This window comes from Aspergillus saccharolyticus (genome assembly GCF_003184585.1).
Source record: "Aspergillus saccharolyticus JOP 1030-1 unplaced genomic scaffold BP01scaffold_37, whole genome shotgun sequence".
Taxonomy (NCBI): Eukaryota; Fungi; Ascomycota; class Eurotiomycetes; order Eurotiales; family Aspergillaceae; genus Aspergillus; species Aspergillus saccharolyticus.
Window position 1 is genome coordinate 249696 of NW_020290647.1, and position 12813 is coordinate 262508.

A 12813-nucleotide genomic window follows, 5' to 3' on the forward strand; every position below is an offset into this window, starting at 1 on the left:
TGCTAGCGAGGAGCAACCAATCTCTGAGTTGGTCCTTGATCCCTGACTCTTTTTTTGAGTATTGGCTAGTGTAGTTATTGTCGTGCAATTGAATATGGTCTTGATCCGGCGAGCTCGGCAACAAAGCTCGCTCTCATTACCTATCAGACAAACAGCACCGGCAGTCAGATCGAATGCTATGTTCCAGAGCATATACCACCACGAGGGTCTAAATCCAGGATAGGCTGTACCGACACTGAGCACCCATTCGAAAAGAACCCTATGGGCAAGTGGGAGAGCAGGAGGTATAGCGAGGGAGCAGCGTGGGCGGGTTGTGGGCATTAATAAGAATGATCGCCGTGATGGAACAATGACTTGCTGGTAGTGCGCTTTAAAGCCATTATCAGCGCAAAGGGTTGCAAGCAATCTGTCAAGCGATGGAACTTCGATACATTATTCCACAAAACACATCAGGTGACCTCGCTACATGTGCCCAAGATAAGAGATAGTATAAAGGAAGGCCGGCTATTGTCGGAGGCCGGCTCAATTCCGGCCTCATGCAACTACCAAAGACTAATCTTGCCCCAATCCGGGGGTTGTGACCAATCGCGGTGCGGTCCACTTGACACCGAGCCTTGGCAGCGGGTGAAGTATAGACATGGTCACAATGTAGGCGACTCGTCAACTTGGAACCTCAGAGCCTTTGAAATGATCTTATGAGGCAATCATCATGGAGCATGTAACTGAACAGATTTCATGTATAGAGCAAGGTCAGTTATCGAGCCTCGAGCACCCACGACAGTCGAGGACAGACAGTGAAGCGCATTGGAATTACAATGCTGGAAAGGGAATAGCGTGCCCCCGTGATCCATGCATGCCCTGACCTGCCAAGAGTTTGTATAGAGTCGTCGGGCCGGCATCTGCAACGATATGTTGACCTGGAAGGAGTTTGTATGCATAGGAAGTCTTCAGGTAGCAATTTACTTTCTCTCAGATGCCTATAGCCGGTAATACCCTGTTATCAGGATTGAGTCTGAGGTCTCCACGCAGTGTTCCTACCTCTTTCGTAATGGCGCTTGCGAGGCCGGAATTGATACCGGCCTCAAGGGATTATAAGAATCGTCTGCATTCCCGCCCAATTCCCAGGCACAAGAGCCCGGTAATCACCAAATTGAAAGAGTGCGAGGCTTCAAATTCTAGTTCCTCTCCTTTGCCCCTTGCTTGGATCTTTCTATATCTCTCGTCAAATCGTCATCATCCCATCATACCTCTTACCTTTGATTCATGAGATTCCTCAACCATGTCTCCTTCTAGAGTTTCTCTACCCAACAGTACCTTGGATCGCTTCCCTCATATCCACGATGATCCGAGTACCCTTCCTCGGTCCCTGGACCCATTCACTATCACCACGGCCACAGGGTTCCTGCCCTTTCTCACCTCTCCAACCCAGCTACCTTCTGTCTTCCAGCCTTTAATGTCATTGCTTGAACGCCTCCCTGTCGTCCGAGCAGATGGCAACCCAGGTCTTCTTGCTACATACGAGCTCGGTCCTGCTGTTTTGGCCGAGCTCCCTGACCTGACCGAGGAGATCGACAAGCTGGTTACATCTGATGGGGCACCAGATCTCTACATGGTCACTGCCGCGTTCCGTGACTACTCCTTCCTTGCCTCCTCGTATCTCCTTGAGCCATGCTGGGAGAGTTGGTGTAGAAAGCCTGATCAGGGCTATGGACTCGGACGGGACGTATTGCCTAAGTCTGTGGCTCGTCCGATGTATCGCTGTGCCCAAATGTAAGTCTATCCTCGAGGTACAGAGTCTTGACCCTAGGTACTGACGCTCTACCAGCCTCGATATACCCCCTTTCATGTCCTATGCAGCAGCATACTCACTCTTCAACTACACCCTTGCTGACCCCGCCAAGGGCCTGGCTTACCCAAACCTGCGTCTTGTGCGCGCCTTCGAGAAGGGTCTTGACCCCAAGAGCTCCGAAGCCGGCTTCATCTTGACTCACGTGGATATGGTGAAGGAATCCAACGGTCTTATAAGCGGTGCACTCAAGGTCGTCGACAACGTTGAGCAAGGCCACCGCTCGGTGGTCAACGATGGATTCCGAGAGATTCTAGCTTCAATGGAAAAGATCGAAGCCTCAATGGAAGGTAACCAGGCCTACCCCGCCCATCTTGGTAACCACAGAAGACCATTTCTCTTACTGACTATGCTCCTCAATTAGACATGTGGGCCAACTCCAAGCCACACGACTATCTCTCATTCCGTGTGTTTATCTTCGGAATCACCTCCCAATCCATGTTCCCGAATGGTGTCATCTACGACGGAGTCCTCAACAACCAGCCACTATTCTTCCGCGGCGAGAGTGGTGCTAACGACAGCATGGTGAGTCTCTTCCTCAAGCTCGTAGAAGAGAAGATCCCAAAAGGAGAATGATTCTAACCACCCTCACCAAACAGATTCCCCTCCTCGACCATCTCTGCCAGATTCCAATGCCCTCCACTCCGCTCACCAAGATCCTACACGAGTTCCGCGCCTACCGGCCCCTGCCCCACCGCGAATTCCTTGCCTTCATGAATTCCAAATCCGAAGAAGTCGGCACCCGCAACTTTGCCGTCCAAGACACCGAAACTGCTATCCTCTTTCTCAAGACTCTGAACCACGTCCGGAGCTTCCGCTGGAGGCACTGGCTCTTTGCCCGCGAGTATATCATCCGCCGCACTCCTCATCCGACCGCCACGGGAGGTAGTCCCATTGTTACCGTAAGTCTCTTTCATCTTTCCCTCCCTCCAGGGCCAAATACACCACTCTGAAATAAGCTATTAACCACGACTTTTTGGGGTTGTCATGCAGTGGCTACCCAACCAGTTGTCCGCCGTGATGGATTTGATGGTCTCAGTCTATGATACTTATCTTGCGCCGCAGAAGGAAGGGCCGGGCGCGACGGGGCCGGATGGGCAGACTGGATATGCGAGTGAGAAGTATCTGAAACAGGTTGAGCCTATGATGGAGATGGTAAGGGATCAGAGGGAGAAGTTGGCCAGGGAGGTGGAGAAATGGTGTAAGGAGAGGGGAGTCTGATGGGACGGAATTAGCTCTTCGCACACCCCTGGTTGTCCACGTCGCGGCTCACTTGCCAAGGAGATGTCGCTCCCGTGGGTTCAGAGCTTGAAAGTAGAATACAGCACGAGGAAGGTGAACTGGGCCGTCCTCATGACGAAGTTCCATGAACAAATGAATGTGGTGCTCTGCGGGGTGTCCTCAGTGATGGTAGGTCATCTGCTTCGGCTACAGTCTTCGGGGCTCAATGAATGAATCATCAGGTCGTGGAAGAAGCTGAGTAGTCAGTAGGTAGTTGGAATGGATTCAAACGCAGAAAGAATTCTTATTCTTGAATTCCTGCTTCGAAATCATAATACTCATACAGTTTAGCCAACCTCAACCTGGATAATCGAGAAAACATAAACAGGCATTGCGAGAAGAATTTCAAGGTTGGTCAGTTAGCGCCCGGGAGAACTTACTAGTTACCAGTCATCAGATTCACATGGAGCCGTTCCAACGGCTTGGAGCTCTCGAAAATCGTACATACCAAACAATCCTGGCGCGTGGCTCAAGATGATCCAGACAAAGTAGGTCATGCATGGCGTCATTAAACTGCCATCTCCAAAGATCGTCTGCGAGGTATCATGGCCAATATTGGAGCGCGCTATCTTCAGATCCGTATCTTTCTCCACTGACTGGCCCACCAGCGGGTAGTTCCTGGTATTGGGGCGCTCCTGCGGACCGAGTGGGAAGATAGAAGCTGAGCAAGACATCATTCGAGATCAGGTATGGATCTTCTATCAACACGTGTCATCGTAGCTCTCTAACAGGTATAATGGACAGCAAACTCATCCTTTATACGGGTATAATACTACTGATACTGTGGCAAGGATCGTGAGAATGTATGGGATTCTCCGACTGAACGTAGGAACAGATCCTTCATCGATTTGATTCTCCGTGGATAACACCGGTGGATCTATCATGAGGGACATTGCGAGGATCCGACAGAACATAGTAGCACATGACTTAGAGCTAGGTATATGAGGTGGTTCTTGTTGTGTGAGATTTGAAATTGAGAGGCACATCAGCTCCGAAAGATGATAGATACACTATAAGGAGAAAAGTGAACCTCGGCATTTCCAGCCCCTCCGCTCTTTTGCCCCATCAGGAGACGGCTTCATCTCCGCATTTTTCTCCTCCAACTGCGTGATGGAAATTTCCTCCTGTCGAAACACTAATAAGAGAGAGTTTTGGTGTGTAATTCTTGCAATTCACTCATTCAAACCCGAATCTTCAAGAAGCACCTCTTGTCCTTCCATCAAATCGCGCTTACAATGCCCCAACAACCCGACCTCTTCCACGGCTGGGTCTCGCATTCGCCCACCGAGCCTCTACTATTCACCACCTTCGAGGCCAAACCTTTCGATCCCACCGACCTTGAAATTCAGATCACTCACTGCGGGATTTGCGGGACAGATGTGCACACACTTCGCTCCGGATGGGGACCCTCCGACTACCCCTGCGTAGTCGGCCACGAAATCGTGGGTTTCGTTACGCGCCTCGGCGCCTCGGTCTCGTCCCTCCCTGCGCCGTATTCAGCCTTCCAGATCGGCGATCGCGTCGGTGTCGGCGCCCAGATCCTGGCTTGCCTGCGTGTCGACTGCGACGCCTGCAGTATCAACCAGGAGAACTACTGCCCCCGCATCACGGGCACCTACAACGACCGCTTTTACGACGCAGGCTTCACGCAGAAGACCTCCGTGAAGACCATGGGTGGGTTCGCGCGCACGTGGCGCGGCCCGGCCCAGTTTGTGTTCAAGATCCCCGATGCGTTGCCCTCGGCACATGCGGCTCCGTTGCTGTGTGCGGGGTCCACCGTCTTCACCCCGCTCCGCAAGTTCGGCGCCGGCGAGGGGAAGCGTGTCGGAGTGGTGGGCATCGGTGGGCTGGGTCATCTGGGCGTCTTGTTTGCAAAGGCGATGGGCTGTGAGCGGGTGGTCGCCATCTCGCGATCCTCAGCCAAGAAGAAGGATGTCGTCGAGGGTCTAGGGGCGGATGGGTTTATCGCGACGGGCGAGGAGGAAAATTGGGCGAAGAAGTATGAGCGAACGCTCGACCTGATCATTTGCACGGTCGATGGGAATGATATGCCGCTGGCGAGGTACTTGCGGCTGCTGAGGGTGGGGGGCACCTTTGTACAGGTGGGTGCGCCCGAGAAACCGCTACCCCAATTGCCGGCCTGGGCATTCATTCAGAAGGGCATCAGACTGGCAGGTTCAAATATCGGGTCGCGGGAGGATATCAGGGCCATGTTGGAGCTGGCAGCGCAGAAGAGCGTGTTGCCTTGGATCGAAAAGCGGCCCATGGAGGAGGTCAATGTCGCGTTGCAAGACATGGATGCCGGAAGAGCAAGGTATAGGTATGTGTTGGAGAACGGGGAACCAGACAGTAAATTATAGAGAAGCGACATAGAGACGACGCTAGACCAATCCACCCATTTTGAGGGCTGTTTCTCACTTCCGGGTATGGATACGAAGTATAACGAAGGGACCTGAGTGGTACTACAGACAGCAAATCTCATTGCTGAGCATCGGAACCACTTAGTCTACTATCGGCAATATAGGTACTGTGACTGCCGGTTTCCGTGAAGTGATCCTCATTTCTAACAGGCGTGATTCTTTGATACAAGAGCACTGACGGCAACAGTAAGGCTGAAGATCCAGATCTCGGGCCCACCAATTGTGCCGGCGGCTGAATCCTCGCTAAGACGAAGCTCAAACAGACTTGTCTCCAAGCGTGCCTACCATGGGTTGATCGAGCAACGGTCGCCACTGATCATCCAAGACCTGCCAGATCGCTTTCAGGACCCGGATGCCCCAGTCGTCAACGAACCATACATCCCGAAGGCGATGGAGAATTGCACAGTAATAAGCCACGACAACAAGTGCTAGTGGTTGGTGTTCCTGAAGCAGTTGTAAGAATTCGGTCCTTAATCTCATCGCCCATCTGCACGCCTGTCTCACGGACGTTACACCCTGATGCGCGGCTGCCATGAGGTCCGCCAGATTCTCGATTGCATGCTCATAGGTGGTCAAATCATGAGCTGGATCCTGGCCTTTGCAGACTTGATTCACCTCATGCAGTCGGTCCAGGGCCAACCGCTCGTCCTCCGGAAGAACATCATCATAGTCATCTAGTTGAAAGAGAGCGGCCCAATCACTGTTTCGTATAGTTGATGTAGCCTTGTCTAGGATCTGTTGCACGCCGCGCGCCAATGTAAATACCTGCAGAATGCCATTGATGCAGGCCCATGGATCGTCCGTTCCCGGGGCATGGGAAGGATGAAGAAATCCGAAGGTGTAGACCACGACAACGCTAGCGAAGGCGAACATTGCTTTAGCATTTGATGCGTTAATGTCGCTCAATTGCTCGCGAAAAAAAGCCAGAGCCTGATGCTCATGTGCTACAGCGATGCTCACGTATGCTGCGCGTTTGACCTCGTCTCTTGTTCGTGCTAGATGGATGGCTGACAATGCTAATAAGCCATGCATGAGAAAAGGGTGGGATAAAGCTTCCTCGGGAACACGGGCCTGCCAGATCACGTCCGTTTTTCCGATGCGCGAAAGTGCCTTATAGGTTGAATTGCACCAATGCATCATCAGTTCCAGGTCACTTAGATTGAGACGCGCCACTGACTGAGGCTTATCATCACCGTTCAATTTGCCCAGGATGCGGAGCGAATTGGCAGTCGTTGAGAAGGTGGATTCAGCCTCCCGAGGCCCTTCAGAGCCCGACTGGTTCGGTCGGGGACGAGGGCGCAATTCATCGTTGGTCCAAAGCAGAGAAGTCGCAGAATCATACTTGCACTGCGACATGCGCTTCGCGCAATTGGAGCAAACAGGCCGCAGCTCGTCGCATTTCACCCGTCGGTGCTTACATTCTAGGCAGCCGTGTCGAGACTTGCGATGCGGGCGCCGGAGTGCCATATCGTGTTGGCCTAGAGATCAAGAATGATTCATAGGGCAAGAAATGCGAAAGTGCATCCTTGACTAAATAAAAAAAAGGGTCTAATGGCGTCTGTCTCTCGCCTGAAGGGTCCGAGTTTCAAGCCGTCTGTAACTAAGGTACCTAGTTATTGTCAAGCCCCGCAGGGAGGAGGCCGTTCTGTACTACATTATGTCATCAACTACCTTCACTCTAGGCTCCACTATTAATTCTGTTCTATCGACGTCGTCTCGCTTTCTCATACAGGGAAAGAACTGTCGCAAGTACCATGAGATCGAATTGTCCTTCGTAATCCACATAGAGCTGAAGCGTGCCACTCTCCTTGTATGAAGCCACATTGCTCATGAATAGCGCCAGGACATTCCCACCTTGCTCGTCAATCAATTTATAGTTGCGGTTGCTAAGCCTACTCCAAGTGTGACCCTCCAGGCCGACATAATGGGTTCTTTTCCAGAGGAAGGATTGTCGCCGCGAACTTCCATTCGTGTGGACCTCCATTTCCCAGCGATATTTGCTGTGACCTGTGCTTTGACTGGTAAGATCCTCCCAAATCATATCGCCCGGAGCTTGTGGATCTCCTAAACCGATGCGAATGCTTCGTGAGAAATGCTGGAACTTGGCAACTGCCACAATTGGGCCCGAGTCATCCACGCCAGCATGGAAGGTGAGGTCTGGCTTTCTTGGTCGGACCTCGGACATGCGGACCCTGTAGAGCTGTTCTTCATCTGCGGTTCTCACTAGTAATGATGTCGCCACGCTGTGTTAGAGATCTTGTAGCGACGGGTGATAGTATCATCTCTTGGCAGCGCGGCATCCGCTGAATCTGGATCAAGGTCGATAGACGCGTCGGAGTGAAATGAGGGTTCATACAAGGAGCCAGCCATTATTATGCGATCTTGGAAATCATAGTCTCGTAATTGCCAGATTCTCCCAAGGGCGGAGAAAGAAGGATAGGATCTTTATACTTCCCAACGGCCGTCAGATGCTTCTGAGAAGGAAGTTTCCATAACGGTGCCAATTATAAGAAGTATTTGAAGGTCTTGTTAACTCTGAGTTTGGGCTGTGTATCCAAGCCCCATAATATACTACTGCAACAAATGAGTGAGATTCATATTCATTCACAGCCTTCTAGCATGGAAGATCGACATGGCTGAATACGAGCCATCCATTCTGGGATTAGTCCGGCCAGCGGAGTAAGCTTGTCAGTGAGTGGCCTTGACACCTAAGGCATAAAATGTGCTCTCACCGCCTTTGGTCGGCGCGTCTCGCTCGATCTCCGAGCAACGAGCAAGAAACATGCAAATCGGTGATGGCAATTGCTTCCTCTCGCGCCATTCTGCTGGTTGCGCCCTGACAATTGCTCCAGTCCGTGTCGCGCACTCTATTATCAGTTTCAGCTAATATCCCCTTGCCTTTGCCGTTCATTTTCCTTGTACCGGGGCTCATTGACCATCATCTCTTCCTCCCAACAACTATTTTTCGTCCACTCCGCTGTCCCACCCGCCCAGTCACTGTCCTCTACAAATTGATCCGCGCTAGTCCATCAACACAATGGCCTGGAAATTCCAGCTCGACTCAAGCCCGCCGTCTACGCCTGGTAAATCCCGCAATCTTTTCAACGATTTGTCCAGCACCCCGGCTGGGGCGCCACCGTCCGCATCCAACTCCTTTACTCCGCATGGCGGCGGGCCTTCCGACTTCGGAAGCTCTCGCATGAGCTCCGGCTCCCTCTTCACGAGGTCGGGGCACATGAACCTCAATGATAATGATAGTATCTTCGGTTCATCTATCATGTCAAATGATTTTCTGCCACCTGTTACCAAGAAAACGACAACCGCAACGAGATCTTCCGCGCCGTCGCAATCCCTCTTCAGCATCACAAATGGATCTCGCTTTGACGAATCCGTACAATTTCGGCCTTCCAACGGCTCTCCGGAGTCCCAGATGAATGCAGACGGAGATGATAGTCTGGCCGAGGAAGGGGCCGAGGTAACGGACAATACGGGGAGCAGTCTGGGCGTGGGCAAGGCGAGCGAAGACGCTGGATCTCGCTTTAGCTTCCTGGATTCCCAGCTTGGAGACTCTATTGCTCCGCAGCCGGTCTCTCTTGGAAATCGCAAATCCATCTACTCGAACCCCGTTAGCGCTAAACGCCCAAAGCTTGACGAGCGATGGGCGGGTCAAGCACTTCTGCGCAAGGGAAAGCTGCCGCCAAAGAAAGACTCCGCGATGCCATCTATCGTGCGCAACTTCGCATCTCGCTCGCGTCTAACAACAGTGGCAGAGTCTAGTGAGTTTGTGATGAGCACGGAAGATGAACTGTGCCGCATGTATGACGAAGTCAGGAAAGCCGACTACAATGGCACTGACTTTCGCCTGGCCCTCTCGGACGTCTGCAGTCGCCTTACAGGTGTATGGAAGAAAGCTACGGGTCAAGATGGTCCCTATCAAGAGTCAGACGGCATTGGGCCGGGCGATCAAGCCTTGAATATTGCCAAAGCAAGTTTTTTGGCTTCACTTCTTCTACAACTACATCATCCTCCTCGGCCATTTGACCCACCGGGTCAAATTAACCCCTTCGCAACGCGCAATTTGTTACTAGGTGGTTCTCGAACAACGTCACCGACGCCTGTACCCAAATTCCTCATAGACTGGCTCGATGCCAATCACATTCCTCCTGCGTCACAGTTGCAATTTTTGAAACAGTTTGAGCCTAATCCCACTGCGTCATCAAGCTTCTGGGACTTGCTTAACGCCGCTGTTCTTCGAGGCAGTCTCACAACAGCCGCTGAACTCTTACGGTCTGCCGATTTCAACTACGCAAGATCAGCCTTAGAGGATGGATTGCCGCAAGCAGGATACCGCGGAACACAGCTGCAGAATATTCAGCGATGCGTCAACAAAGCTCTTCAAATCCTGGAGTCCTGTCCTAGTGTTTCCCGTGATGACTGGGATATCAAGGGCACCGAATGGGCTTTGTTCAGGAAACGGGTTTTGGCAGCAGTGACTGACTTGGAGGCTTTTGCAGAAGGCGAAGACAAAGCGTCGCCGGAACCCTCTGTCCAAGAGAATCGGTTCCAAGCTGTCAATTTTGGGCTGAAAGCGACTGCACCCGCGCAAAATTTCTCCTTCACCCAATCCGCACGTATGGCTGAGAGCAAAGTACCCTGGGCAATTTATCAGAATCTGCGGTCCATGTACCGTATCCTTCTTGGTGACGAGGATGCTATCATGGACAATGCACAGGATTGGCTTGAAGCTACTATCTGTTTGACCGTTTGGTGGGGCGGTGACGACGATGAGCATCCCAGTGAGCTTCCTCCCACCAGCCTCAATCCTCTGTTCTCTCGCCCCACTAGAAATACTCCTCCCTCTAGTCGCGACGATGCCTACCTGCGTCGACTTGATTTGGCCTTTGGTCAGGCCACAAGTGCGGATGCCGACGATGCTAGCTTCCGAGTCAATTCGCTTAGCAGTCTCGAAGTTGGGCTGGCCTCTGTCTTTGAGGGGAACGTTGAAGGCGTCATCGAGCTGCTTCAAACATGGTCATTGTGCGTGTCATGTGCTGTAGTTGAGGTTGCATCGATTGGGGGCTGGCTGGATTCCGGAGCCACCGAAAAGCGAACGATGCCTGGCTTGAGCGAAGATGATCTGATGGTCCTGTCGTATGGTCAAGGTCAAGATAGCAAGGTGGCCAGTTCCCGAGTGAATAAGAACGATGTTATCAGTACCTATGCATCGGGTCTGTTTGAACGACAGTCAATTGAATGCCAAGATGGTACTCGCAATGGGTGGGAGGTTGCTCTTGAGGTTCTGAGTCGCTTAGACGATAGGGAGAAGTTGCAAAAGAGTGTCTCAGAACTCCTGGACAAATTGCCGCTTAATACGGCGGAGGAAGTTGATAAAGTTGTTTTGCTCTGTTCAGAGCTCGATCTTGATAATGAAGGGCGGAAGGTTTCTGAGGTTGGTCCTTCTTTCTGGTCAATTCAATTGACTTGACTGCTGACTTGAATAGCGTTTCGGTGACACTACCGTTGCTGAATCGGGAGACTATGGTCTTGCTCTGTTATGCTATGCTCGCGCACACAACCGCCGTAAGGTCAAGTCTGTGGTCGACCTGCTCATTTCGTACAGTCTTGTGCAATCTCGCGCTTATCCCGCTTCGAAAGATCTTGATGAGCAGCTTGAGTCTCTGATTCGCGATCCTGGTCGCTGTTTAGCTGCCATCGCAGGATCCGACGAAGATGCTGCTAGTATCCTTCAATACTACTTCTCTGGATACGCAACGTTACGGCGATACTATGAGATCCGCGACGAAGCCGTGAACCTAGAAGAAGGCCAACAACCTCGCTACAAGCCTCTTGCTAGACGACGTACGGCAGCCCAGGCCCTTGTAGCAGTCATCAGCAGTGCCGCAGACAGTATCTATGGTGGCCTTTACGACCCGGACCGTGACTCCGCGGTTCAAGTCGACGGTCTCTTGACACTATTAGGCGAAGTCCTTCCGTTTATCGACCGTGAGTCTTTACCATCTTCTCACATTCCCCTTTCTCCGTTCGTATTCGATTGAAATCTGACCACCTTCAGAACCGACTCCCATTCTGTCTGTCTCCCAACAGTTCACCATCCTCTCAGCAATTGAGGACCTTCAAACTATCACCCCTCGCGTCTACAAACAGTGCGAAGAATGCTTCCGCTCGACCTTGATAGAATACCAGTCCTCCAAGAACGCAGACGGATCTTCGTCAACCGGTTCCTATCTGTTGCCCCCTTCACCACGTGCCATGCTCAATAAGTCCGTCTCTGCTCTCAATGCTTCTAGCACTTTCTCCTTCATTGGCAACGAGATGATTGAGTCCGCACGCACGCGATCTGGGTCCGGCTCAGCCGGTAGCTCAGGTGTGCTTGTGCCCCGGTGGAATTCCGCGAAGGGTGGCACTGTCCATGAACGAGGCTGGGACTGGCGTGCTGGGCTACCGGACGATGTCGCGGGTGAGGATATTCTGCGGACCTTGCGACTGGGATTGGCTAGGGGAGTGAGTTCTGGTGGACTTTGGTCTATCTAAAAATCTAAGCCGATCCTGCCAACCAAACCTCCGGGAAAGGGGGGGGGGGGGGTTCGGGGAAAGAGGATTCTTGAGATTAGCACGCCAAAGGGCCATGTATTTTTTACATTTGGATTATGCCTGATCTAAACCTGGTCTCGTCTTTGAAGGAAAGGGCAGGTACTTTGCCGCCTGTCGTGTTATTCTTCGCGGCGATCAGGAGCTAGGACGAGAACCAAGAAGGGTACTATCTGAAAAAAGGCGCCTTCAATGTACTGTACTGTGTATGCATAATGAGGGTGATGCCAGGAGTTCATAACCATGTGTACGTGCCCATACATTTATCACTTTACGACCAGAAAAGTACTACGATTCGAGTATCATATTCACATTGGACCTCCCGGAATAATATCACGAGTAAGACTTCACGAGAAAGGGAAAGCGCAACATGCCCAATTGTGAAATATAAGGTGTGAATACCGGCTGAGCTATATCTTGACAATGAGTGAGTGCATCCAGTGACAGCGACGCTAGCGATTTTCGCGTGGTGGGGCCGAGACATCTTATCAATTTATGTGCTGAACTCGGAGAGAGATTGAGACGGCGGAACTGGCCCGCCCACTACTAGGCGTAGGCAGCAGCCTGATCGGAGATGATGTCTCTTTTGAGTGAGGTTCGATAATCGAGGACAGGCTAGATATGCGCATCCGATGCAAGATAAGTAATTACTATCTG

General features: G+C 51.8%; 5 protein-coding genes across 5 annotated transcripts; 3 read left to right on the top strand and 2 right to left on the bottom strand.

Moving 5' to 3' along the window:
- Window positions 1-1135: 1135 nt before the first annotated feature.
- On the top strand, window positions 1136-2979 carry BP01DRAFT_359670 (indoleamine 2,3-dioxygenase family protein). Its single transcript, XM_025575740.1, has 4 exons — window positions 1136-1770; window positions 1826-2136; window positions 2211-2371; window positions 2446-2979. The coding sequence occupies exons 1-4, from the start codon at window positions 1280-1282 to the stop codon at window positions 2797-2799; spliced, it is 1317 nt and encodes a 438-aa protein (XP_025428198.1). The 5' UTR covers window positions 1136-1279; the 3' UTR covers window positions 2800-2979.
- A 1050-nt stretch (window positions 2980-4029) lies between these two features.
- Window positions 4030-5519, top strand: BP01DRAFT_359673 (NAD(P)-dependent alcohol dehydrogenase). The gene has a single exon (XM_025575741.1). The coding sequence runs from the start codon at window positions 4363-4365 to the stop codon at window positions 5485-5487; it is 1125 nt and encodes a 374-aa protein (XP_025428199.1). The 5' UTR covers window positions 4030-4362; the 3' UTR covers window positions 5488-5519.
- Window positions 5520-5644: 125 nt separating this feature from the next.
- Window positions 5645-7174, bottom strand: BP01DRAFT_140046 (uncharacterized protein). Its single transcript, XM_025570546.1, has one exon. It carries the CDS (start codon window positions 7012-7014, stop codon window positions 5803-5805), a length of 1212 nt encoding a protein of 403 aa, XP_025428200.1. The 5' UTR covers window positions 7015-7174; the 3' UTR covers window positions 5645-5802.
- Window positions 7175-7208: 34 nt separating this feature from the next.
- On the bottom strand, window positions 7209-8122 carry BP01DRAFT_394449 (uncharacterized protein). Its single transcript, XM_025578322.1, has one exon. It carries the CDS (start codon window positions 7730-7732, stop codon window positions 7250-7252), a length of 483 nt encoding a protein of 160 aa, XP_025428201.1. The 5' UTR covers window positions 7733-8122; the 3' UTR covers window positions 7209-7249.
- Window positions 8123-8345: 223 nt separating this feature from the next.
- BP01DRAFT_347386 (putative nuclear pore complex subunit Nup85) lies at window positions 8346-12142 on the top strand. Its single transcript, XM_025573684.1, has 3 exons — window positions 8346-10996; window positions 11049-11550; window positions 11621-12142. Exons 1-3 carry the CDS (start codon window positions 8585-8587, stop codon window positions 12097-12099), a joined length of 3393 nt encoding a protein of 1130 aa, XP_025428202.1. The 5' UTR covers window positions 8346-8584; the 3' UTR covers window positions 12100-12142.
- The last annotated feature ends 671 nt before the right edge of the window (window positions 12143-12813 follow it).